The sequence below is a fragment of the Cyanistes caeruleus genome, chromosome 2 (genome assembly GCF_971803275.1).
Source record: "Cyanistes caeruleus chromosome 2, bCyaCae1.hap1.1, whole genome shotgun sequence".
Taxonomy (NCBI): domain Eukaryota; kingdom Metazoa; phylum Chordata; class Aves; order Passeriformes; family Paridae; genus Cyanistes; species Cyanistes caeruleus.
The window spans coordinates 58,361,171-58,388,354 of NC_141702.1; the positions used below are offsets into that span (position 1 = coordinate 58,361,171).

The following is a 27,184-nucleotide window of genomic DNA, read 5'->3' on the forward strand; positions in this document are numbered from 1 at the left end:
ACAGGCTGCTGTGGAAGAGGCAGAGCAGAAGTCCCCATAGTTTACATTTTCAATCTTCTCCACCAATAAATCGACAGAACTCTAGGAAAACTGACATTACTAGTTCCTCCACCAGTCAGTAAGGAAGATTTTCTAGTCCCTATCTTAAAAAAATATACCTCATTCTCTCAGCTGGACCAATTCCAAGAAAAGCTTTTATTTTTCTAGAAAATTAGGTTATTTTAGTATCTTTTACAAATCAAAAGATTTACAGGGACCCAGCTAAGATTTCTGACTAGGCTACTGATCACACAAGCACAGCCTATGTAGTCTATTTATTGAGTTACCTTTATCTTTTACACCATTAAGATGGATCTAGAACTAAAAATAAACTCTTCAGAACCATGAGAAAACAAATTTTGTCCAGAATAGTATCTGTTAATTGTGAACTGCAGTTTGTAGTGTAACAGGAGTATTAGCAGAAGTCTCTTTGGACAATGAAAACAGGAAGCTGACTGAATGTGTAATAAGGTTTATTTATGGGAGAGCCCACAAATAGAGGAAGGAGATCCTGTGGTTCAGAAATATATTTGTCTTTGGTTATACATTTTCAATTTTAAAAAGTTCTCTTTTAGATTCATTTTTACGGGTGTCAGCTAAGATTGTTTCCCCTATAACATAACTGTAATTAGGTCTAGATGCCAGAGAGTCAAAAAAGAGGGAAAGACTGCCAAAATCCAGCAACTCCCAGGGAATAGAATTCTGGAGATGTAAAACTGATCAGCTGTAACACCTGCATTGACAAAAATTGAAGTAAAATGCAGAAATCAGGGGAAAAAATATCTATAATCAAATGAAAAAAAATCCAGATCTGAATCATTCTGAGTCATCAGTAGAGAGCAGAGTCAGGAAAAAGGCTAGGAACACATTGCTTTTATATATATTATTTATAATAGCTAGATCAAAATGAGTTTTTAAGTTTTCTTTCGTTAAATTTAGAAAATATTTTTTACTTCTCTAAAACAGCCACAGCACTGACTGTACTAGAATAAATTCAGGAATTAGTGTGAAGTCCTGGCAAGCTAACAAGGGGTCATATTGCACTAAATTTTCATATCTGTAATTTCAGCAAGTAGATTTTTTTGCACAGATTTTGCATGTAAAAGCTAGTGAAGACCAGAAATCTGTTTTTTTTAAGTCATAAATGAGTGTCTCTCCTGAACTAAAGTTCATTCTTTGCTGAGAACAGCAATGGAGAAGTAGAGATCATTAGGAGCCAATAAGAACATTAAAAAAAAAAAAAAAATCCTCCAAGGTGATTCATTATTAATTTTTTTAAAAAATATATAAAAAATACAATTTTGACCCATGCATTACCACATATTAGTGTTGGACCTTAAAATTTTTACTCTACAGCAGCTGTTAGGCATTGTGTAGAAACTGAAGACTGCATACATAGCTCAGATTTTGGAGAATAAAAACAGATGGATGGATACAAATCATATTCTTATGGAGACAAAGAAAGAAAAAAGTAAAACCAGGGCTAAGTGCTACCATACCTACCCGTCTACCTTCTAGAAACTTAAGAGCTGTGCCAATGTTGGCAACCCAGTGAATTCTCTTCAGATGACGTCCCTGCTCACAAGGCTTAAAGAGAAAGAACAGATTAAACTTCAATTAGAGTTACACCAGTTTGCTTCAAAAACAGAACTTCCAGACTATTGTCAGTGCCTATGTAAAAATGCTCCTTGGAACAGTGAAATTGTTGAATTCTGTCTTTGCATACACATCACAGGGAGGGCTGACAGATACAGGGGGCACAAGTGTGATAATTCCATTATAGAAAAGTTACATACGTCCTAATCTCAGGATGTAAACTGTTTGGCTTCAGTCCATAAACATCATTAAATCAGAGAACTGTTTTTCTAATGTAAAATAACTACTACTGTTTTGTACACACACACACACACACATATATATGCATTTGAGAGAAAACGTCATTCTCTTGGTGAAATATTTTTGCCTGCAAAGTCAAAATGGTGGTTATTTTTAAAAATCAGTCTTGAGTGAAGACATTTTACCTAAGAATTTTCATCCCATTTCTCTAGTACATTATTGGCAATTAAAATCTCAGCTAAATTCCCACTGAACAATGAATTTCATTGAACTTAAGACGTGTAGGCTAAAAAAAGACAGATTTTTGTTAATTCAATCAAGAATATATGCTAAGTTTCTAATACTCGACAGTGAAATTAAATTCCCCACTGAATTTTATATTGTAATGCAAATGTGCAAGTATTGTAATTTAAATTCCTGTTCAGGATGTTACAAATGGCTTTAACAAAGGGTCTACTATAAATTCTGAATCCCTCTTGCAGTTACTACAGGATATCATATGCCAGTGTATATAACCTTTAAGTTCACAAACACTATTCTAGTTTTGGAATATCTCCTGCCTTTCCCTAATTAATATAGGCAGGATACAACGCCGAGAATTTCACCGTAACAGGTGCCATCATTAAAATTCTTTTCCTGTTTTACTACTTCTGCTTTGCCACAAGAGGGAGGCTTTCTGTCTCAGACCAACAGAAACTGAAAGGGACACATTTCAGTGGAGCAGAAACACACTGGGAGGCACAGCTTTATCCTGTTTCACAGTAAAATCGTTTTTGCAGTGTGATGATTTACTGCCTAATTTTGGGGTTCACCTGCAATCAAAACAGAGGTGAAATGTGAAAAGGAGAGCGAACTGTCTGCATGTGAGGGAGCCTGTAACCCCTGGGCCCTGCAACAGACTCCTTCAGATGCTCCTTCAGATGCTGCCACCTGATCTGCGAGCTGGGTGGGGAACAGTCAGAGCCCTTGGCCTAAAATCCTTTCATTTTTCTCCTCCATGCACGAAACTAGCTTGCCTCTCATCAAGAGACAGCCTATTTGCTGTGTGCACACCATCCCCTCTGTGTATAACTTGGCCATGAAAAAGCCATTTGGCATCATTTAAGGCTCCTTACAGCAGCAGGGCAACTGTCAAGGCAAATGGATATAAGCCCCCATGAAATATGAGTAGCTTGTATGAGGTTTTCTTGAGACAAAGCCATAAATTTAACAAGAAAAGTCTCATTTTTTTCAAGATGCATAGAAATAACTTGCAGTTTAGACTTTTATTGTGTCATAGCAGCAAAACCCAGATGAACTGCGAAGACCAATACAAACAAGAAATTTTTATGAGCTACTTGGCAAAATTAATATAAAATGCATACAAACAAGCATACCTGTAATAATCTGTAATAATGCTTTGTAATCAGAAAATCCACTCAGTGAAAAACTTATTTTCCTACGAAGGAGCGAGGTTTTTTTACAGCATAGAAATACAGAAACTTACTAGAAAATTGTGTCCCACAGAAGTTATGCAACTATCTTGTATATTTATAAGGAAGAAAGTTCTTACCAGCTTCTGCCCTGAAAGAACTTCCAAAAGGGCAATTAGCATTACCCCATCTTTGATATCTTCAAACAGGTCATTCACCAGCATGGGAGGATTGCGCTGAAAAGGGAGAAGGCTTCAGATATTATAAGGGCTCACCAGTACTGCATCCTAACTCAATTCCTTTTGAACAGAAACCCAAAGAGAGTGGCTGATCCCCTTCTTTGTGTTCTATAATGTTTAATGTCAACATATCCTTTAACCACTGCTTTGCCACCACATTGTTTACTTAATATTTTTGGCACAGGGCTGTAACATTTTGTGGATTTCTGCAACTCATGGTACAAAGGAAAAGCCTCCTGGCCCCTGCAAGAAGCAGAGGAACACACCAACAGCTGCCCCTGGTTCTACAAAATACACCCAATTCACAGATGTACTATTATAGTCACATTGCAACCCATCAGATTATTTTCCCTCATGTAAAGTATTTCACAGAAATTTCACTCTCTCAATCCAAGCAACAGGAGGAGCTGTATGAAGGGAAGATCCCTAGAGTAGTGTAGCAGGCTGAGTGATGCTGCCACTTTCTCACAGCTGACAGTTGTTAGACTGAGTTGTATTTTCTCTCCTCCAGCCTTGCAGGCTTCAGGTGCTGTCAGCACTGTCTCAGCTCCTACATAAACTGCTTACTAAATGCCTTTACCTTCACAAGAACAACAATGAAAATACTCAGAAATATATAAACAGACAATCTTTTAGAGATTTTAAATAACAAGGTCACATAATAAAACTGTGTATTCTTAAATGCACCCCAGTTTGTGGAATTACGGCTCTCAGCTGGTCAGTAGTTTAATGATCATAAAATGTCTCTCAGAAACAAAAAGTTTAAACTTGGTCCAGCTGACAAATAGAATAGGCATCCCCCATTCCTTGTGAAGCTTTTCTCTCACCTTGTGAGAATTCAAATACCTTATGAAGATGACCATGATGATAATAATGATGATGATGACACTAATAAAAATAATGATGATAATAACACTAATACCTGCTCATTCACTTAAATTATAATGAGACTACAAAATTCTTGAAACTACTTTAGGTATAACAATTTACTTTTGAGGTACTTGTTAAAAGAAGCACTTGCACAACAAATTATCTATTACTTTTTTGTGTAGAAATAGAGGTTTGAAAAGATGAATCTAGCAAATGAAACATTGCTCTTGAAAAGGTAAAAATGCAGTAACAAATCACAAGAAATAAAAATATTCTGGCTCCCCAAATGAAAAACATTGTTCCATTTGGATAAAGTAGTATTTCAATGAAACATAATTTTTGGCAAAAAGTGAAAAAAGAACTCTGCTGGCAGCACACTTCAGCTGAGATTTGACATGCTCTAATAGTCACACTAATAGAAGTCCCTATTTTCTCATGTATATAAAATAAAGCAGCACTACAACTCATTATGCGGGTATATTTAGTCATAGTTCTTTTTTATTTCCTAGCAATGGAATAGATAATGTTCTTCTTTGGATCATACTCTTCCTTAATATAACACCAAAGAAATCAATGGAGCAAGAGGGTCACTGAAGATTAATTTGTCCCAGTCTTGCATCACAGGCAGTTGACACAAATGCAATTAATTTTCCTCACCTTCTATGTGATCATCTCCTGCTTGAAGCTTGGAGCAGCTTTGGTTTTATCAGTATTACCACATGATAAAACACTGAAGAATTATGTGCTAAAATAATTCAGCCATAAAGACCAGAGGATTACAGCAGCTGCCATCCTAATCCAACAGGAGGTGAAGGCCTGAAAAAACCACCTATCCAAATGCCCCAGTAGTGAGGTTTGTCTCTTGAAATTGACTCTGCAGCAATGAAGAAAGATGGATTTCTTATAGTGGGAAATTTGGGATACATTTAGACTGAAGGGTAAGTGAGATTTAGAGTACCCCACGATTCTGGTGCCCCTAAAGTGCTTTCCAGACAACCTTTTGGAGCATAACACAAGTCCCTTCTAACGTGTGTGCTTTGGTATCCTTACAAGTCCAGGTAGAGGTCAGAATTTGTCTCATCCTGACATGAAGCCAAAAGTCACCTGGAGGTCATCTGCAAAGAGAGTCTGGGAAGAACTTCTGGTTTCCCCAGTGTATAGCTTCACTATGTTGTTAAAACCTTTGATCATCCAAGCCAAACCCTTGCTCTGAACCACCCTTCAGTGGTATTGACAGAAGCTACAAAAACGAGATTTACACCCCAACTGAGGCTTGGTACTACGGAAAGGCAGTGAAAGCATCCCAAGTGAATTAACACCTACAGTACTTTCTACTTGAATCAAACATTGGTTTGGGGAAAAACAGCTGTAGAGAGAGTAATGAATAACATGAAAAGGAAAAAAGAAGCCATCAAACACCAAAGCAGGTAAGAGCTGATACTCTGAAGTGTGAGAATCACAACTGTCCTTAACTCAGCAAGATTAAATTTACTTTTTTTTGGTGGAACAGTGTATAATTACAAACACTGCCAGTGTTTAACAGCTCACACCATGGATCTTACACCAATAAAACTGGAACAGAAGGTAGATACAATACCTGTGTCACAAGATCTCCTGTATAAGAGCCCTCTAATATGCAAATTTAGTTAACTATATAGACTGCCAGAAACTTTCTTAGTAATACACTATATAATAAAATGTTTTACATTTCCCTGAAGATATTAACACCTAATTACAAGGAGGTTACACTGTCATCAGGTTTCATATATCACCTTTTTTTTAACTACTTTGGGAACGTAAGTATGGGATTTAGATTATTATTATTAATAATAATAATAATAATAGTAATAATAGTAATAATTTTAGTCACTCTCAGAAATATGGAATTTGTTCTATTTCTAGTGGCACATATAAAAAATAGACTCCTCTTTTACACAAGCATAGATGTCAATTTTATTCCCCATGCTGATATACACACTAGCTGATAGTGAAAAGTTCACATGTGCTTATTTATTATACATGGATCATTGCACAGGATGGCTTAAGCTACTTAAATGTATTCTAGCAGATCCTCCACTGATATTGACACATCTTCTGTTGGAATGGGTAAATACCTACTCCTTGGCTGCATATGTAATGTCAAATGAAGTGAAAGATGAAGGTGAGCACTGATTACTTATCAGCCTCCAGAGAATAAAGGTTTGGGGATTTTTTTAAGCTACATTCACTTAGAATATATCGAAAATTTTTTAGTGACTCAGACTTAACAACTATTCCTTTAGTTCCTTAATACACTGCCAAAATACTAAATGTAAATCAGTAAAAGCAAAGAAAACTAACTTAAATGTTTGCAATTTTTAAATGTTAAATGTACTTCAGATTTTGGCAGTTTGCACGTAAATGTATAGCCCTAGCAATGCAATGAGCTGCAATGATCCTAATACGCTCTATTTTGTATATTGGAAATCCTTTGCAATGAATTATCTTGTAATACTAGAGAAAATCCTTCAATTATAAAGTTTTTGAACAAAATTTCTTGGCAAAACGCAGAATATACTTCTATGAATAATGAGACATTAAATCTACAAATTGCCAGGTGGTCCACAGTATGATTTCAGCTGCCTTAGTATTTGATGAATCTATTTTGCAAGCTTCTTCAAGAAAGAAAAACAGCAAATTAAGATTAATGATCTGCTACATACTGAATGAATTCTGTTAAAGACTCCTTTATTGCAGTTTATCCAATTGCAGTAGAGTAGTTTATAGTGATAAGGATACTTAGGAACAGTCATGTCCCAAGGAGGGAGTCCCACTCAAACAAGTAAATTCATGCAATCTGTAGGAAGAATATGAATTAAAGGAGAATGAATCTTCAAGGCTAATAAACTAGATTTTGCTAATCTGTTAATTTATTTGTTAATAAATTAATTTTATTAATTTATAATTGTTTATAATGATTAATTTATTGTTTAATAATAATATTAATTAATTAATATTAATTTTATGATTAATTGTTAATCTGTTAATTTATTAATTTGATTAATATTTAATCAAATATTAAATATTTGTTTAAATAAATGTATTTAGAACGGATCAAAAGTGGAAAATGTAGAAGAAGTGCTTTGCATATACACATTGCTCTTAAAACTCGTCTAATTTGCTGTAGTGTCCAGGAAATATTCTGAATGACCTAAAGAACTGAACATTGGTACATATTAAAAATATTTGACTGATAAGCCTCAAAAAAAATGTTTTTAGTAGACCTGCAATCTCTAGAAATTTCTCCTCGTATGCAGTAAGATAAGTTTTGTAAAATCCAGACTTCAAATATGTAACAAACACATATTTGCTAAGTTTTACTCTTTTATTGCAAGACTTTTTCTTGCATTTAATTTCTCATTTGCATCTTTTCTTCAGGAATCTTTTTTGGTACTTAACTTCTCTAATGAATAAATCATACTATACAAATAACAGCATCTGCATCATAATGAATTCCAATGCAGACATTGAAAACTATTTTTGCTGCATTAATTTTCAAATAATCTTTCAAAAACTGCTGAAAAACTACTGAATTTGTCTCTGCAGGGAAATATATGTGAGAACAGCAAGGACAATGTGAAATTTCCATAACTCTGTAATGCTGGACCCCTCCTCTTCCACAATTTAATTTCTAAATCCATATGAATGTTCTCATATTCCTTTCTGTTAGTGACTTTTTTAATTACTAAAGCTGAGGGACTCAGTCCTAAGTTTTGCATGATTAATTTCATCAAACAAATTAATTTAGCATTCATAGTTGAACATTAGAGGTTATATGAGATACTGGATGAAAACTTAGTTACTGTTGAAGCAGAAAGCTACCGGTCAGATTTTCCTCATTATGCAGTCAAGGTGTGCAGTAGCGTACTTTTTTTGTGTCAGTGCCTAAGATACTGGAAGTCTCTGTTTTCCCACTTAAAAGAGACCAAAAGGCTCAAACTCAGTTAAATGATGAAATCTGATGAGGTTCATGAAAGACCAAGTTACATTTACATTTTAAGAACAAGCTAACATGGACAGCACAGTGAGTGAGACCGCTGTCTCTCGATATACGTGTTTCCTTTTCTTTCTTTCTTTGCAATGAAAGGCATCATTTAACATGAGGCTTAACACTCAGGTTTAATTCAGCATTATATAAATATTGCATAAATACAATTTAACATTTTCATCCATTCTTAGTTTTATTTCTAATTAATATCCATCCTCTGCTTTTGTTTTTTAATGTGTGCATCTTCTTAATGGAAACACAAAATTAACAGTAATTTCTTTCAGTAAGTAATTGTTGTTCACTCTATCAGTGAGTTTACAGAAATACTTTTTTGAGTACAAATACTAAAATTATCCCTGTGCCTGAGAACAAAAATTTTATTTGATTGTGTTAACCCGATTTAAAGTTTGAGTTTCAAACTTTGAAACTATTCCTCTAAACTTTCATGAAAAGTGAAAATGGCAATAAAAAGCACACACCTCAGCTTTTAAAGAAAGTGATATATCTTTCATCTTTACTCATCTAATCCTATACCTGAAATGAAATGAGAAGATATTTAAGTAATTGCTGCTCTGAATGCAAGCAATGTCTCCTTTTTGAAATATTTGGTGTAAATTTGCTCTGTATTGTAAATTTAGATTTTGGAAAAGATGCTTCAAAAGACAACTAGAAGCATACTCAAATTCTGCCTATACTTTAAAGCCGAGACTGAGATGAGGAAGGACTGTTCTACAACAATAGAAAAATATGAAGAAATCATATGGAACCAGAAAACTTCTTGTCCTGTTACACATGCACATCTCATTTATCATTAGCAGAACTAGATAGATGCACAAAAGTTCAAAAGGATAGCCAGAAGATAGACCACATTTATTTCATAGATTATGACCCAATTTCTGCAGGTGGCTGGCAGAGGAAACATGCTTTCCAACTGATGAGTCTCTCCAGACGACTGCTCAGAATCACAGAACAGAGACAGCTGGGGTTAGAGAGACAGCAGAGGGACAGACTCAGCCTCCTGCTAACAGCTCACCCAAAATGAAGCTGCATTACACTACCTGCTAGTTAGCATACTTGCTGGTCCTTCTCTGTTCATCCCCTCTGGGAGAGAGCACAGCCTGCACCAAGGCTGTTTTACCTCCACCTTTTCAGTTGTCCCATAATTAGCTGATGCCAAGTCCTTTACCTGTCCTCTGCTTGTGAAAAAGCATCTTTGAAGTACAAAACATGATTTTAAAAAGGTAGCAGTCTATCCCTAGGAGTGAGAGAGAATAAAAAATGCACACCTTTCTCCTATTCCCTTTCATAAAATTCAATGCATAAAATCATAAAACCATTTAGGCTGGAAAACTGCTTTAAAATCAAGTCCAACCATTAACCTAACACTGACATGTCCACCCCTAAGCCATGGCCCTAAGTACCACATATGCACCTCTTTTAAATACCTCCAGGAATGATGACTCAATCACTTTCATAGGCAGCCAATTCCAGTGCCTGACAACCCTTTTGGTGAAGAAATTTCAGCAATAATCTCATTTAATTTATCATTGCTTTACTCATTCGTATTTATTTGTATCCATATTTTCAAACCCATTCCTAACATTAAATAGGCAAAAATATTTAGTTAAATGTACTTGATAGCCTTAGTTATTGAATTTGTTTCTGTTTCAATTATAGCATCACTTTTTAGATGGAAAACATAAACTAAGATCTTACAGTTTAGTAGGGAAGGATCTTTTACTCCTAGCAAGCCCTGACAAACAATCACACCCTGCTTTATGTTTCCAAACCATGAATTTGTCTTGGTTCTACCTAAAATAACCAAATCATTTCTGTATTTCCATTTCTTTCAAATCACTACTCCTCACAATGTGAGGAACTGCCCCTTTTTAGAACTTCCTTTGCTCTACTCACCCAACACAGTGTAAGGATGACAACTCTTGCTGAGTAGTTTCCTTTCTTTGCTATCTCTAAACCCATCTTTCAAATTGCTGCAGTAAAAAACCCCATAAATCTTTGTGTAGAAACCATTAATTTCTCCTGCTTTTGAGGTTTCATGCAATACTTACTCTCAAAACCCCTCAAACTCATTTATGATTAAACATTTCTTTAGATAATCATGGTGTTGAGTTACAGATACCCTAATCATAGTTTTCAGATTTCTCTTACATCCTCCTATTACTTTTTCCATTAATAATTTTATGAGATTATCAAAAATGGCAATGAAAGGAAAGAAACCAAAGAGTTTTCCAAGAGTAGCCAACAGACAGAGAGAAAATTTGACATGAAGTACTGTTAATTTTGAATGCATATACTGAGCCAAATTCAGCGCAGTGTTTCTGGATTGATGGTGAGACACAAAGGGAAAATTCAAATCGCCTTCCCCCTGGCTCAGCTTCACTCCTTCACTCCCATCTCCTTTCCCCTCAGTGGTGCAGCATGTATTGCTGTTTCTGTGCTGCAAGAGTGAGGCCAGTACTTCACAGTGATCCTCACTAGGTACCAGGTTAGTAGATGTTCCACTTTTTATTGGGTCAAAGATGAGAGCAGAATGCAGACAATGCTGCCTAAAAGTGGGTCTCCTTCCAGGATTTTTCCATATCACATTTAAAAGGTTTCCAGACAATGGAGATCTTACAGATCCCTCATTTCTTTTGGAACAATAAAAACCACAACAACCTTTTACAAAACTCAAATAGCCTAAATATTGAAATTTTGAGTTAAAAGTCAGAACATGAGTGCAAGGGGAGTCCTGGGCACTTCAGAGATTCACAGCTGTGATAAACTCAGAAAAATATTTCCACTTATGTATTTCCAAAAATCTAACTAACAAAGTTTTAAAAGCTTAAGCTTTGAACACTTAAGAATTTGAATGGCATGGGTCACTCCTGTTAAGTCTAATTTCTATATAAAGAGTTTCTCCTTCTACAGCGTAGCAGTGGAAATGGGAAGCAGAGCCAGATGATCTGATTTAGGCAGTGAGGCAAACATGCTGACAGCCATCAATAAAACCATAACAGATACAGTTTTCCTGCTGAAGTGTGAATTAAAACAAATCAGCTGCCACAAGTAACTAAAAGGTACCTCAGGTAGCTAGAAATCAGGGCTGTGCCTGTGTAACTGCCTGGTTTGAATGTGTTTGATCAGTCTTTACAGTGTCAGGCCCATTAAGGAACTAAACACCTAAATCATGCCAGTCAAAGGGTTCATCTGAGCCCTCCTGGCCCAAAGGGACTAGCACAGCAGGAAACATTCACAAATCCCAATCCAGGGCAAAATCTCTTAATGGAGCTGCCTCCACGACTTTGTCTCTTCCCAAGGATTAGTTTGTTGACTAGGGAATTATCATGACATGCACACACACACACACTCTCATAATATCTAACAATACGATATAGATACCCTAATAGTTCAATTTTTACACAATTATCAGATTATTACAACACAATTAAGAAATAGATGAACATGAAATAAGAGTTATTTTTCTCCTCTGACACTCATTCACAGCCCCCTTAGCTGATACTTCAGCAAACACTGAATCCCTATCAATTTCAGTTGAAGGAAACAGAACACAGAGAGCTTGAATTCTCTCTTACATGTAGGGCTTTTCCAAATTATTTTAAAGATAATATGGGGACAGATCTCATTTGCAGTGAGAATCCACTGTCCAGAAATCCTGAAGATAGCTTTGTTCTTGCAGTTGAATTTTACAATGCCAATGTAGTTGGCTCCACAGTAAGTTTTTGCATTACATCCCTCAGCAATAAATATTATATGTATATATAAATAAATGTAAATAAACGTTGCTTCTCTACCATACTGTCTCATTAGATCAAATCACACGACACAGAATTATATGGGCTTCCTGCTTTGCTTGGCTCATTTTTGAGGGTATTATTTGCCAGTTCCTTACATAAAAGTTACAACAGTGCTGTTACAGCTAGTCTTTACTCAGTTTTAATGATCATTAATCTTCTGGTATAAAAATACACATTACAAAAAGCTGCTCTTGGAGTTTAAAACTTTAATTTATCAGTCTAATTGATAACTATGGTTAGAGCTGTGTTGTGTGAAAACTCCAGGAATGCCAAACAGAATCCTACTGCTTATGTTTTCAGATAAGATTGGTACCAATTGTAGCTTAATTCTTTTAAACTATGCGTAAATCGCAGTCTTTACTTGCCTCAAGGCAAAACCAGGAGTTTTGTGGTAAGAAGAAGCAACAATAGGTTCATGACAAATCCCACAATTCATCAGATAATTAATTTGGCACTGGATTAATGAAACACGAATGCCTGTAACTAGACCAAACTACACAAGACATGACTTAAGTTTCATTTGAATGTACTGTGTGCCTAATATTTCCATTTCATAGAAAACAGTTTCAGATGGCTGAAATGCCAGCTACCTTTCAGTTCTGGCCAAAGAAGCTGGGTGGCTGCCTCTGGACACCACTTGCGCTTCTCCAGCTGACCACTACCATGCTGAGATTCATCCTCAGTGGTGTGCAGATGAGGAGGATCCTTTTTTAACTTTAGGAAATACTGCTCAGAGAAATCTGGCATATTCTATACTCCTGAGCTATACAGGCATAGATTAATAGGCTTGATTTAAAAAAAAAAAAAAGAAGAAGGAAAAGTTTCAAAGCCACGTGTTACCTTAGCCAGATGAGTATTGATCCATTTTGTGAAAGTCCTTTTCTGCACTGACTCTTGCTCATCTGAGAATAAAAGGAAATCAGATTGATTAAACATCACTGGATACTCTCAGATTCACATGGTAGAAGAGTAAAATTTCCTACTGACAACAAATGTACTCTGCACTTGCTGGAAATAACTAGATTTTATTGAGACAGTCAATTTTGCCTATTTGACTCATAAATACTTCTTATTATTACAATAATGCTCTGATACCTGATTATTTGAAGAGTTTCATAGCAAAGTTCAAGTCGTAACAAGCTAATGACCAGAAAGACACCATTTGAAATCTAAATATCAAGATGAATTTGAGTTCTAAATCCATACTATACTTACCCAAGGTCTGACCATCTAGAATTCTCTACACTTTTTAACTAGAATCCACATCTCCCATAGCCAAGCTGCTTTTATGTAGAAAGTCAGCTAGGGACTTAGAAAAAAAATACTTCTTAGCAGATGTATTTGAAAATGTTTAGAATGTTGAATTAAAGATTTGAAATTGCATTATCCAACTTATTTGTGCCCTGGGAGATCCTGCCAGGAAGGAGCCATTAGCTAGTTCAGGCAGTTTCTACACCACTACTCACTACATCCCTCAGTCCTGTCTCGAAGCACTTGTCTGGTTTATGGTGAATTTCCCTGACTGTCAGATTGTCCCTGCAGGACAGCTGCCAGATGCACAGATAAAAATAGCTCCCAAATCAGCTCCTCCAGCTTCAGCAGCAAGGGTCACGGCAGTGGAGGGAAGAGCATCACAGCATTATAACCAATCCACAAAGTCCTGCCCCTTTCTTTTGGGTAATCAGTTTTGACACATGGAATAGCAGAGGTATTCAAGTACTTGTAACAGAGGTTCTTCTTTCAAAAACAGGAGGAAATATCTATTTCATGGAAAAGCAAATAATATTATTACCATCATCAGTTCTGAACTAACACCTTCATTTCCCAACAGAAAATTCAAATAAATACAATTGCTGTTTGATGATATTTACTTTTCATAAGAATATGTGTAAATCCCAAAACCTACAGATAGAATATCTAATTTTAGCTCCTGCATTTGCTAGAGACTTGTGCAGCACTGAACAGCATTTTTCCTATTCCACATCTGTAAAATTAAAATGGAATATTCCTTAACACCCAGTAAAGTTCTGGAATAGATAATTACTATGCTTGTTGCATTCCTAACAATACACTCCTTAATTTACACTCATGCAATGCTGCCTCACAATTAGGGTACATAGGGATAGAAATCACCACACAAAATTCATAGGTCAAAATGTTATCTTCAGTTGATCAGTGGCCAGATACAAGCCTCCAAAAAGTGTCTGTGCATTATAATTTAGGAATATTTTCTTTATATATAAATATCATCTCACATATAAGAAATACCAAAGGGAAAAAAGATACCTACTCTAACCAGCATCTATTTCTAGATTATCACAATTTATGCCTAAGAAAATAATTTTGCATTCTTTAGTTTCCTTTGATATCATTGGGCAGGTAGGATTATATAAGTTTTTGAAATATATTACATTCCCAGATTCTACTTGCACTCATGGGTTTTTTCAAGTTATGAAAAATGTCACTAAGATACTGCATCATGCTTCATTCCACACTGACTGTTTATGTCAGGGAGGAGTCTGGGACTTTGTATGTGACAATTGTTTCTACATTCTGAAAAACAGACTTTGCACTGTATGGTTCCTAACCATGAACAAGCTTTCCTTTTGACACACAGTAAATGTCAGCTGTGCCCTGCAATTACATACATAGGTAACTAAATTAGCTTCCATGGAAGTACTTGCACAGTTCTATTAGGTTGTGTGTAAATAGGTGTAGGGATAGAGATCAAACACACACAGAATTAATCCAGTTCTGCCTTAATTCACACCTCTGTAACTTAAAAAAACTCCCCAACAACACTGATACAACAAAGGCATGCCATAAGAAACAAACCAGGCCTTCAGAACTGAAACTTCTTATCAATTAAGTGAGTGAAAATTATTTCATAATTTGTAGTTCCAATGCATCTTGGTGATTTAAGAGACTTGTGACAAAAACTGGAAATCGGAGAACTGGCTTCCAGCTTCTAAAGAGACTCTTTATGAGCAGAAGACACACAGAGTTTCAGTCATACCAACAAACAACGGAAATAGTCTTTCTAAATAACCTGTTTCAAGGGAATTTATGTGAGCAATATATTCTTTATGAGCCCAGCTGGAACCACTAACAATAAAGTTTCCTTGGTTCTAGTGTTTATTTTGTATAGGCTTAAAAGGAACAGATTTTACCACTGTAAAATCTATGTCTGAACAAAACACAAGCAGAGCATTGATTTTTAAAATTCCATTGTACATATGCTTTTTACAAATTCGCCTGGAAGCAACTGTGTTATGTTCATAGATCAAATTCTCTGCACAGGTACAGTTTATCTATACCCACAGAACCTGTGTGTCACGCAGCTCCTTACGCTCTCCCCACTCGCAAGGACTGTCGGCTCCGTGTTCGCACCACTTACCCTGCTGGCACTGAAAGAATTCAGGAAGCACATTCAATAACAGGACATTTCTGCCACCAGCACCTTTATAGTGAGCCATAAGCACTGCTGCTGCTGCTGCTGCTGCTGCTGCTGCTGCTGCTGCTGCTGCTGCTGCTGCTCCTGCGGCTTCTACCCCTCTCTCGTGTGCAGCGTTTCTTTAGAATTCAGCCAGAAGTAATTTTTCAACAATGATCCGATTTCTTTCCCTCACTGGAAATGCAGGCCTCTTACAAAAATCCCTCCACCATCTCTTATCAGAGAATTCACATGAAGCCAAACCTTAAAAACATCCTTATATATTCTTGCAGAGATGCTACAGCCAGACAAAGCCAGCTGTATTGGAAGCAGCAGTTCTGCTGGTCTCACTGCCATCATCCTTCTTCACTGTTTTTCTCTGGAAAGATTTTATTATCCCAGCACCAGCCAATCCGCTAGCAGAAATCTCTGATGTCAAGAGCTTGAATAATTCATCCAGGGACCACGACAACCCAACTACACTGCTGATATCCTAAAGCAAAAAGATGTGTGCAAAAATTGATGCAGCTTTCTCACCAGTGCTTTTTTAATAACACAGTGCTCAGTAAGTAAAAATGGTTGAATGGCACAGACCTTCTTCTCTAGGTAGTCACACATATAATGGAAAGCAGCTTTTAAAAACAACCACTTGGGTTCACTGCATACTCCTGTGAGACAGGGATGTCCTTCAGCTTTGCAGCTGAAAGTGGGATAAATAGCAAGCAATGAATCTGAACAGATATGTAGGCCACTTAGCTTTGAATAATGTATTTGATCAGTTGTGCAAGGGACACAAAACATATGTAAGGATGTTGAGAATTTTTTGGAGCGTGCCTAGATCAGCCTGAAACATACACAAATTTCTGATAATTTGCAGTACTTTTGGTTTCATTAAATCAGTGCACCAGAGCACTTGAACAGATGTTTTTTTTCCCTGGTAAAATGAAGGCAGATATGAAACATCTTTTGTGGAGATTCATATGTTAATTCCCTACAGGGGCAAACAGAGTAACATACACTATTGAAATGAGAATAAAAAGGCTCACTTTTATTATGCCATTATTGCAAATGTATCATTATAGAGGTGAAACTCAAATTTCTGTTTCTGTAAAATACAAGGACTCTGACAATATGATTCTGCATCTGAAAGAAATGTTGCAAGAAAGATACCTTAATCAAATATCTTCTTTTAATTATGTAAATAATGCTGGAAATATCTTCATATTTTTACAAACCCTTTCTCTGCTAAAGCATCACCAACAGACTGCTTTTCTACAATTTTTTTTAGGCAAAAAAAGAACAAACATAATTGGATATATTTACTTTAAAACATTTAAAACAAATTATTTGGATCAATTAACACAAACAACTATGCATCTTCAGACAGTTATGAAGATGCTGATGGAATATTCATCATGCATACTTTTTCTAATGTCTGCTATCATGCTGACAGGTGTGTACTGTGCAGCAGCAGATGGCACATCAAGCACCTGGTGCTTGGGGATGGGACAGTGCAGGGTGGCAAATACGGTGTTCTGCTTCAAGGTAACACAAGAAGGAGGCTCACACACAGAGTCACAACAGTCAAGTTCACACTTGTGTCTAATAAAAGCATCTTGATTGATTCTTACAGACTGAAAAATTTGTTTTTGTGAAGATTTGTTTTGTTTCTTGCTCTAGTGGAATTTAAGTTTCTCACAACTCTTCATTTTCAGTATCCTTTTTTTGTTTTCTTTGGTTTTGATAGTGCTGCACTAAAAACAACAAAGAGCTTTTTGTCTTATTTTGCTTTCCAGGTTCACGTCATACTGCTGAATCAACATGGAAGTACATACAGAAAAGTGTCCCAAAACAGCTGCAATATTTCCATGTCACATGAAAACATAGCACAGAAAGCAGTGGACAGCACCTCAATAGAAAATTTTGTTTGATGAGTGGTCTGGCATACATCCCTAAAGCCTTCAGTAAGTTATGCTATGTAACAATTCATATCATCATCAAGAAGAGTTTTAACTTAAAGCAGCTATAGAAAATCTTGCAGAGTGAAAGCAATACTGTGGGGATATGCTTATGAAAAGGGGCAATATTCTAAGCTACATGATTTAATCAACACTTCCATAACAGGTGGACTACACCAATTAGGGAAAGTGCGCAGAGGCAATGCAAATTCATTTCTTGTCCTTTCAACCACCAGCTGATGTTTTTTTATGGGACAGGAAATGTCCCATTAATGTCCCATTAATGCCAGGAAAGTTTTGGCTTTTAAAAAATCCATTTTATGGATTAAACACATTTAATTTGGTGGTAGCTCTAAAGTATGTATTTTTTCTAAGTTTCTGGGTTTAACAGTAACTCTATTGACTATAGGATAAAAAGAAAGGATTAAAGCAAAGAGGAAAAAAACATTTTCAGCGGCCATTGCTGCTTAGTTGACAAGAAGACTTAGCAGTATTGATACAAAAAATGAGAATATATTTTTTAATTCCTCATGCATTTATCAATTTTTTATATTTTAAGGTGAAAGACAGCATTTGTCAAAGTTCAGCTTTCAGATAAGTGCTTCTACTGAATGTGCTTTATCAGAGACGGTGAGATGGTCACAGTAATAGACCATTTATCTAAATTTCCAAGATTTGGGATCTAGGTCTACACATCTACACATAGCCTGCTCCACCACCGAGCACCAGCCTGCTCTCCATCAGATTCTGCAGAAAGAAAATCCACACACAAGGGCTAGAAGGGAACCAGTCATCCTTGGCCAAAGCCCTACTAGAGAAAATCATGGGGATCAGCTCTCCGGGGCTTGCACAATGTTTAGGTAACCTAAGTACAGTCCTTTGAGAGCCAAAGGTTTTATGTCATGTACAAGAGTGGAAATAGAGAAAAACCACACAATACTGGTGGAATAATTAGAGGAATCTGAAGTATGGAGAAGCAGGCTCACATCTGCAGCAGCACTGCCTGCTGTGTCACATGCTGCTGCACAGCAACTGGCACACAGCTGAGGACTTTCTGCTTTTACTGTCTGAATGTATTTACAAAATATGTATTTTAAATTTAAGCAATTCTTATTTTTCTCCTTCTAAGAGAGAGAGAATGTCTATCTAGCCACTGTTTATAAAGATACAAAGAATGATTCCACTTAACATCCAAAGAAGGTTGCATTTTAAAAAAAATCAGGTTAGAATAAAGCATAAACTGAACAAATCAATCTTTTTTTGCTCTCAGTCAATTTATTGCAAGCACAATGAGAAAACAGGCTCTCTGGAAGCACATGCTGTGGACTGTGAAAGCAGAATTAAATTTTTGAGATCTGGGGAACAAAAAATGCAGCCAGCACCAGAGAGTATGTACTTTAACTCAGGCTGTTGGCTGCACCTCCCAGCAGCACTTAGACTGTCACAGCATATGTTTCTACTGTGGGACTTGGGAGACTTCCAGTCCTTAAATCCAAGGTAAGGCCCTGCTGTGGCCATATTCTCATGAGCACATCAGATGTTCCTGAGCCATCCAGACTCACATTATCCCCCACTTTCCTGCACTCTGATTTTTACAGGAAGGATCAGAGCATTAACAGAGCACAGAGCAGTGATTTTATCTTGATTCTTAGAAGCCAGGACACTGGGCATAACTGCACTGCCCCTAACTTCACTTTGACCAGAAAAGCTTCCCTTGGTGTTTGGAGAAACAAATGAGAACAACATGATATCTGCAGTGGATTGGAAGATATGTCTGAAATATCTTTTTTTCTGACTCTGTGCATCTTTCCCATTTCCAGTCCTTGCAGCATACTTGCTCCTATCCTGTGTTTTGAATGACTAAAAATAGAACAAACCAAAATTAAATTGCTACGCAACGTATTTTGCCTGCATGGGCTGCATTATGTTCTTCTGCACGTGTAGAAGCAGAATGCATTCATAACTAATCAATGAATGTATTTGAATTTTATGTTTACTGCGTATTTGCCTGTGCTGCTGCACTATTTTCATCTCACTGACTGACGTCTTAATCTCCATATGATGTAAACATATTACTCACCTATGACTCACTTTTGTAGTATCCACACTCGAATGAATACAGTCAGAAATTAAAACACCACCATTTAGAAAACCATTATAGGCACACTTAATTCATTTTTAAAAGCAGCACCCTGAATAAGATATTAGCTAAAATCAGGATACCCAATATTTGAATTAATCATGTTTAATGGTTTCAGTTCCATCTGAAAGATTCAGGATTTGCTGCTCTGCAGGTGTCTGTTTATTCATCTGTTTGGCACAGGGGACAGTGAAATTAAGTGTTCACACACATTTATCTTCTCCTGCACCAACAGATAAGAAGAAAACAGCCTGATATAACTGATTAGACTCAATTTGCCATTTTTTTCTTACAACTACTTATTTTCCTTACTTCCTATACTTAAAGGGATGTATATATATACATAGATAATTATAATTAAATATTTTTATATATTTATATATCTAAGTATATACTTATATATACTCAAATCACATAGAAATCTAGGAAATCCAGTGAATTTCATTAAAAAGAGTAACTATCCTATGTAGCACTCCTATGTCAATCTATTCATGCTAGTAAGTAGGCACATCAGTTAAAAAAATTCATTTTCGCTGAAGGTTTTAGTATTTAAAGGCACTGATGAGAAATCATCCTCGTCTATAAACTACCTTCTACAGTAGAAACTGCAATGACCATAATTTTTTTAAAAAAGGTCCCAAACAAATATTTTGGGTGTTTTGTTACAGCCAATTGCAGTTCTGTAACTGGCATCATATTGCCATTTACACATTCCTCTACTGACATGAAAAACTTTTGTGTAATAACCTTTGTGTGTTGTTGGTCCACTCCCTTAGAGCTTTTAACAAAGTCAAATTTTAAAAAAATAACATGTCGCATAGAAAACAAGTCTAATTTTTAACAGAAGTCTTAAAGACAAGCAGTATTCACATCAAATAATTTAAAGAAAATAATTTAAGAACATCTTTTAAAATGTTGATTATAGCTCTATAGGTAATCTAGGTCAGTACCAGTATGTCTACCAGCATCTTTATTAGTTAGGGCTTTAAGCAGTCATCTGCACTCAAGAGAAATAGCTAAAGAGCAGTTATACAAAAAATAATTATGAGGTCAGACTGAAGGTGGCAGATCTCTAAAAATGGAAAGCTTGGGCTGTGATTCCATCTTTTACACACTCTGTGGCACTCACATGAACTCCTAAAACAATGGAGACTCTTGCTTTCCTGAAGCCAACCTTGTCAGGCAGGCAAATTACTGTAACAGCCATCACTGATTTGCAGTAGATTTGCTAATGTCATTTGACATTAATAGAACTGCTCATAACATTATGCACTACAACCTTTGAGAGAGACTTTGTGCAAAAATGTCAGAGCTGAATTGGAATTTGAATGTTTAATGTTTCTATGTCATAAGACATAGGAACGTAAATGCACTGCAGCAAATGCGCTGCTTGGAGCAAATTTCTACTACCAATGGTAAAATTATCATTTTTCAATGCCTAGGTGAATTCATTAGCCTAAAAACAGTGGGGAAAAAAACTTGATTTGTATATGGAAAAATCAGAATCTACTGAAATAAATCAAAACTAATGGAGATATACTGGGCAAATGCTGTCCAGTGGATAAAATCAGGGTATAAAGGTCTTTTACTGTAGTGGTATTTTTAGTATGTTGCTCATGAATTCAGAATATTCACCAATAATTATATTAAAAATTTATATTTGTTTATAGTAACAAATCTTGTAATTACTCTAATACAAATAAAAAAGGCTAGAGCAAAACAACAGAACAGCTTCAAAATCAGTAATATTTTATTTTGCATAAAAATATGTAAAAACATAGACGTGGTAGTATGGATTAAAGCAATACTAAATTTTGTGGCACCAAATAATATATCCTGCTATGTTGTAAGATGAGAAACAGGACACCACACAGAAAGGAAGCAAGCTGCCCATCAAATACCAGGAAGCACTTTTGAGATGCTAACTATCCAGAAATGATGGACTTTCAAGGAAATCAAATTGGGCAATGTCTTGAACAGAAACAGATTTCCTGACAATGATAGTTACTTTTGAGATCCACATCCTTGCAGTCTCTGTGCTGTCTGTCCTGCACGGCACATGACATCTTGGAAGAATGCGTGACTTTGACCACCATTTCTGCGAGTTCATTCACAACCAGTGAATTCTTTTAATGAAAGCTGCATAGGATCTGAAGCCCCCTGAGAACATCAAATGGCCTAAACATTCAATGAGCCCTCAAAGTGATAAGAATCACAGATTTGTCTATGGTGTTCAGTTCAGCTAGCCAAAGGTAAAAGAGGCTGCTAAAACTTCAAGGCAGACTTCAAGGGTGAGCTACCAAGTGCAATTCCATTAGGATTTGTTTCAGTAAAATCTTCATTCCTACAGACAACTCTATTATGGTAACTAAGTGATATCTAGGCCTGGAAGACTGTGCAATTGCTCAGGCATGGAAAGAGAAACAAAGCTAGTAAAGAAATTACCTGATAAAGTGCTACAGACAGTAAAGAACTACAAACAAGCTTATGACTTAGGGCAGACAATGCTTTAAAAAGTCAGTGGAAATAAAATCACTTTTTGTCAATCCATCTACAAGCTATTTGTGATGAAAAGAATCTTAATTTTACATTGGCTGATTTGGCTTTGCTTTTTTCTTTATATAGGAATGAATAAGCAGGACCTCCAGAGTTACACATTTGGCAAGGAGCAGAGCTCTGGATATCCCTGAAAAGGTCTTTCCTAATTTGTCCAAATTACAAGCCTTTTCAAACTCTTATATACACTTAAATTTTAGCACTTAGACTCTCCAACAACCCATCTTCATAGCCTTGATGAAACACTAAGCAGACTTAACACAAACTGTTCCCACAAAGAGCAGCTGAACATGCTTCAGCTTGGGGAATACAGGGAAAAAAAATCAAATTTTACTGTCTATAACTGCTTCAGCTTCAAATAATCCTAGAGAGAAGCTGCAAGCTCAACATCACTCCTCACTTCCCCTCTCATCCCCATGATGACAGCTGGATGTAGCTCTCTGTTTCAGGCACAGAAAGGACAGACGCTGGGGTAAAGGGAGGAATCTAAGGAGGAAAGAAGAAACATGTGAATTATCTAGACAACATGTACCCAGAAGGTGGGAGAAACCTTTGACTGGCACCTGGAAAAGTGAAAGAAACAGGCAGAATTTGCTTGTGCTGTCCTGGAGTGCATGACACTATTGTCATTGCCAAGACAACCCAGAAGTTACATACTCCAGTCGTAATCATGCCTGTACAAACTTTATTTTCTCCTCTTCTACACGTGTAATAAGACCAGTCTTTAATTACATAACCAAACAGGTTTTAACTACATGCTCCCTACCATTTTTTGTGCATGAAGGGAAAATTGCCAATTAATAAATTATGGGGTTTTATTTTTTATTGTTTACAATAATGTTGCTCTCCCTGTTCAGACCTAATTAAGCACGTGACTTTGCAACTCTTGCACTATTTCTGTAACTATTTCTTCTCTTTATTATGAAAATACTATGAAAAATGGGGGAGAAATAATTAAGTTCACAAAAAAACAAAACAAAACCCCTTTAGAAAATCCTTGAAGCCCAATGTTTTGAAGAGAAAAATTTAAAAACAAAACTGTCTACAATGTGAATGAAGACACTTCAATCTCTGAAACCAAGTCTTAGGAATGATGGACTTTATCATACATCAAAATCAGAGTCTGTTCTCTGAACATCATTCCACCCCAATGTGCTAGGATACAGCTCGTAATCAACAACCAATCTGGAAGTTGAAAACCAGACCTCTTTCCCACCTGAATTTTCCTATCAGCCTATGAGATATATCCTCCTTACAAAGAGGCAATGAAAGTCACACTTTGTAAATAACTAGAGTAAAACCCAGACAAGTTCATTCACTAGATCAGCTAGCTACACAATGACTAGAAAAATTCTTATAAGCATGCTGCCTTGCAGGGGACACTCATCCCATACTGGCATAAGCAGTTAAGAGATTGTGCATTCATCCATACTGAAAAGTTGAGTACTCACAACTGCACACATTTAGAAAGTTTCTGTTGACAGTGATATTTATTGAATCTCACAAGTTTGAAATTTCTCAGGTCCCTCTAATTTTCTCTTAGCATAAAGTTCCAAAAGAATTCTAATTAATACTAATAAAATCAATTAGTACTAATTAAAAACTGCCAAGAATTTCAGTGCTTGATCTCCAGCCTTTGAACAGATAAACATGATAGGTACATTCCAGAGTTCACAAAATTTCACTGCTAGTAGTTAAGGAAGGAACAAGAATATTGGTCTCAAGCAGCACCTTGATGAACGCATTTTGATTTGCACAAATTGCTAGGAAAGAAAAAAACACCCTTTCTCTTAATCCAATTCATAATCAATGAGAAAATACAAGATGAATACGTTTTAAAGTACCAAAAACCTCACTTCCTTCAGCTCATTCACACTGTACACCAGAGAGTGAACTCTCTGGTGAACTTCAAGAGAAGCTCTGCAAGCTGAACATGCATTTTATAAGATTTTGTCTGTATTTATTCCAGTTGGCCTGACACAATTCCTCTGCAGAATGGGAAGGCATGGAATATACGACACTAAATAGAAAGAAACTCCCTAACACAACTTCTAGACTCTACGTTCATTTTATTCTTCCAGAACAGCATAAAAGTAGGTTCCCTTAAACCAGCAGTCTAATCCAAAGATGAAGTCAAATCAGTGCTGACATAGTTTTTGCTTGTTTGGTTGGGTTCTTTTCAAACATCTTTCTAATATTCATTCTGGGCAAGTATGTGCTGTTTCTATTGACGGCAGTGACGAGGCAGCTAATTACAAGTGCAGCAGACATTAGCAATTGGTCTGGTAATGTATTCCAATAGGCACAGCATGCTCTTTGTATGCCCAGACACAACTGGATGAACTCAAAGCACACCATAGGCAGGAAGTCTTCATGTTGCAGGATTTCCATGTGTATGTGGGGCAAGAAAACAGCAGAGTACATGAATGTTCACTGTGGAGGTAAAATTTCTTCCCTAATTCCCTGTGGGTCTCTTAAATGTGAGATGAATTACAAACTTTTGAGTTTTTCACTTCCATCTAAACTGCTCTCCTTCACAAACTAAAAGTGTTACAGAATTGTATTTGTTTAATCTAGTGGACCTGGTGGTCCTCAAATACAACAGATGTGAGCACATATCCCAACTCATAAGGATATGACAAGTCAGCTGCAATAACTCCCCTACTTTCCCAAGCTTGGATTCATTAGGAAACAGCAAGGATCAGAGAAGATTCAAGATACCACTCAGTTGACTTCTCTTCTGGGTGATCAAGTCCCCAAGAGTGTGGGACACAAATCGCAGACTTATAGAACCAAAGCATGGTTTGGATTGGAAGGGATCTTAAAGACCACCTTGTTCCAACTTGGCATGGGCAGGGAAACCTTCTTCTAAACCAGATTTCTCAGAGCTCCATCCACCCTGGCCGTGAACGCTTACCAGGATGGGGCATCCACCACTTCTCTGGGAAACCTGTTCCAGTGCCTCACCACCCTCAGAGTAAGGAATTTCTTAATATCTAATCTAAATCTACTCTCCTTCAGTTAAAAGCCATTCCCTTTTGTCCTGTAAAAAGGGAATGCTGCCCTTGTAAAAAGTCCTTCTCCAGCTCTCTTGTATCCCCTCTTTAGATATTGGAAGGTGCTATAAATTTTCCCTGGAAACTTCTCTCCAAGCTGAACAGCTCCAACTCTCTTAGCCCATCTTCATTGCAGAGGTGCTCCAGGCCTCTGATCAATGGGTGGCTTCCTCTGGACACTCTCCAACAGGTCTACATTTTTCTTGTGTTGGGGACCCTAGAGCTGGATGCAGCATTCCAGGCAGGGTCTCACAAGGGCACACTTCTTTTCATGCAGCTCAAGGTACAGTTTCAGGTTACTTCAACTTAGTTATAAATTTTACTGAAGACTCACAACTTTCTTGTTCTCTTTACTTCACTCTCAGGAGAAGCAAAAGAAATATGCATAATAGCATACTTAACTTCCCTCACTTAGCAAGAAAAATATCATTACTAAATCACAAAAAATTCAGTGTTTTGTGAGAAGCATGTATCTTCTATGAAATAACCAGAAATGTTCCAAAAAGTAAAAGTGATGATAAATGCACTGAAACTACCTTTCATATTTACTTTATTAAAAAGACATTAGTTTTAAGTGAAAGGATACTATACTAGCCTTCAATTAGCAGCATAAAATCCCCCCCAAATTTTATACATACTACAGAAATATAGGGCAAAAACATCTAATTAAAACTTTGTTAAAGCAATTCTTGAGAAAACATTTGGTTTGTTGTTAGTAGGCTCTTTTTCATTGTGGCTAGGTGTATGTCTCTTCCTTTTGTGTTGTTTTTAATTACCATAGTATGAAAAAGAAAAAGGAAAAAAAAAATTAGTTGTAAATGGGTATCTAATGCATATACTGTGCTTGTTTGGTACAACGATTGCTTTATTCAGTAAATTTAGCATGTATGTCTTCCTTTTCTATGTCATTGTTTCATGACATACCTGAGGCTACCTTCTAGAAAGCTTGAAAGCTCATGGCCTGATTGTGATTTCACACTGAGTCATTCCACTGACATCATCAGGGCTGCATGAGAATAAATCAGAGCATGTTGAGAACCACAGTGAGATGTACTGGGGTCTACATTCAGCTGTAAAGTCAATCTAAGTGAAAGGAAAAATAGACCACACAGATTTATACTTCACCATTCTTAATCAGGCTTTTTCATTTTGATCCTCCCTAGGATGCTTCTGTTGTATTCTTCAAACAGAAAAAAATATAATTATCGTGAGAAGCCACACAGTATCTACATTTCAGTCAGTAAGTAAGACCCCTGAAGACTCAAAAGAACACTTGTCAATTTTCTCTAAAGATAACCAATACCAAACATGAGGACTGTGCTGTAGATCAGATTATGACAATAATGATGATGAACCTAGTGAAAGGTTTTAACTGCAGTTCGTCAAAAACCACCACCCAAAAATATTTTATTATAAGTTTCGAATTCACTTTTCAAAACACACCAAGATCTGGGGTTTTGGCAAAGTATCTTAACACAGTGAAGGTACATTATAGTAAAGTTGCCTGCCCGACCTGAAGTACAGACCCTGTATGAAGTCAGAGCAGCAACTGTGGCTTCCAAAGATTCCCGTCCCTTCTGCTCCTACAGCAGTAGCCATTATCCTGACTCCACAGGGGAAGTAGCAGCTCCAGCTCGGGTTTTCAGGGCTCTGGCACAGGCAAAGGCAGCAGCACAGTGGTGACCTTGTTCCTGTACAGCAATGTGCTGCCTTTATTTTATGTGTGCCAACCACACTCCTATTAAATGCACAACATTCTTAAGAGGTGTTAAAAAAAGTACTGTTTGTATCTGCTAGTGC

At 36.6% G+C, this 27,184-nt stretch overlaps 1 protein-coding gene across 34 annotated transcripts in view; it reads right to left on the minus strand.

Moving 5' to 3' along the window:
• SYNE1 (spectrin repeat containing nuclear envelope protein 1) overlaps window positions 1-27,184 on the minus strand; it is a 290,474-nt gene that overhangs the window by 228,468 nt on the left and 34,822 nt on the right. For 33 of the 34 annotated variants that reach the window (XR_015283259.1, XM_086877290.1, XM_086877260.1 and 30 more), the window contains exons 1-4: window positions 15,639-15,732; window positions 13,082-13,143; window positions 3,428-3,523; window positions 1,543-1,626 (exon numbers count right to left, since the gene is read on the minus strand). Coding sequence is in view for 33 of the 34 variants with exons in the window: in XM_086877290.1 (XP_086733416.1) it covers window positions 1,543-1,626; window positions 3,428-3,523; window positions 13,082-13,143; window positions 15,639-15,717 (321 nt within the window). In the remaining variant the exon portion in view is untranslated. Of the gene's footprint in view, window positions 1-1,542; window positions 1,627-3,427; window positions 3,524-13,081; window positions 13,144-15,638; window positions 15,733-27,184 lie in introns of those variants that run through there. The other variant, XM_086877258.1, reaches the window with a different exon arrangement.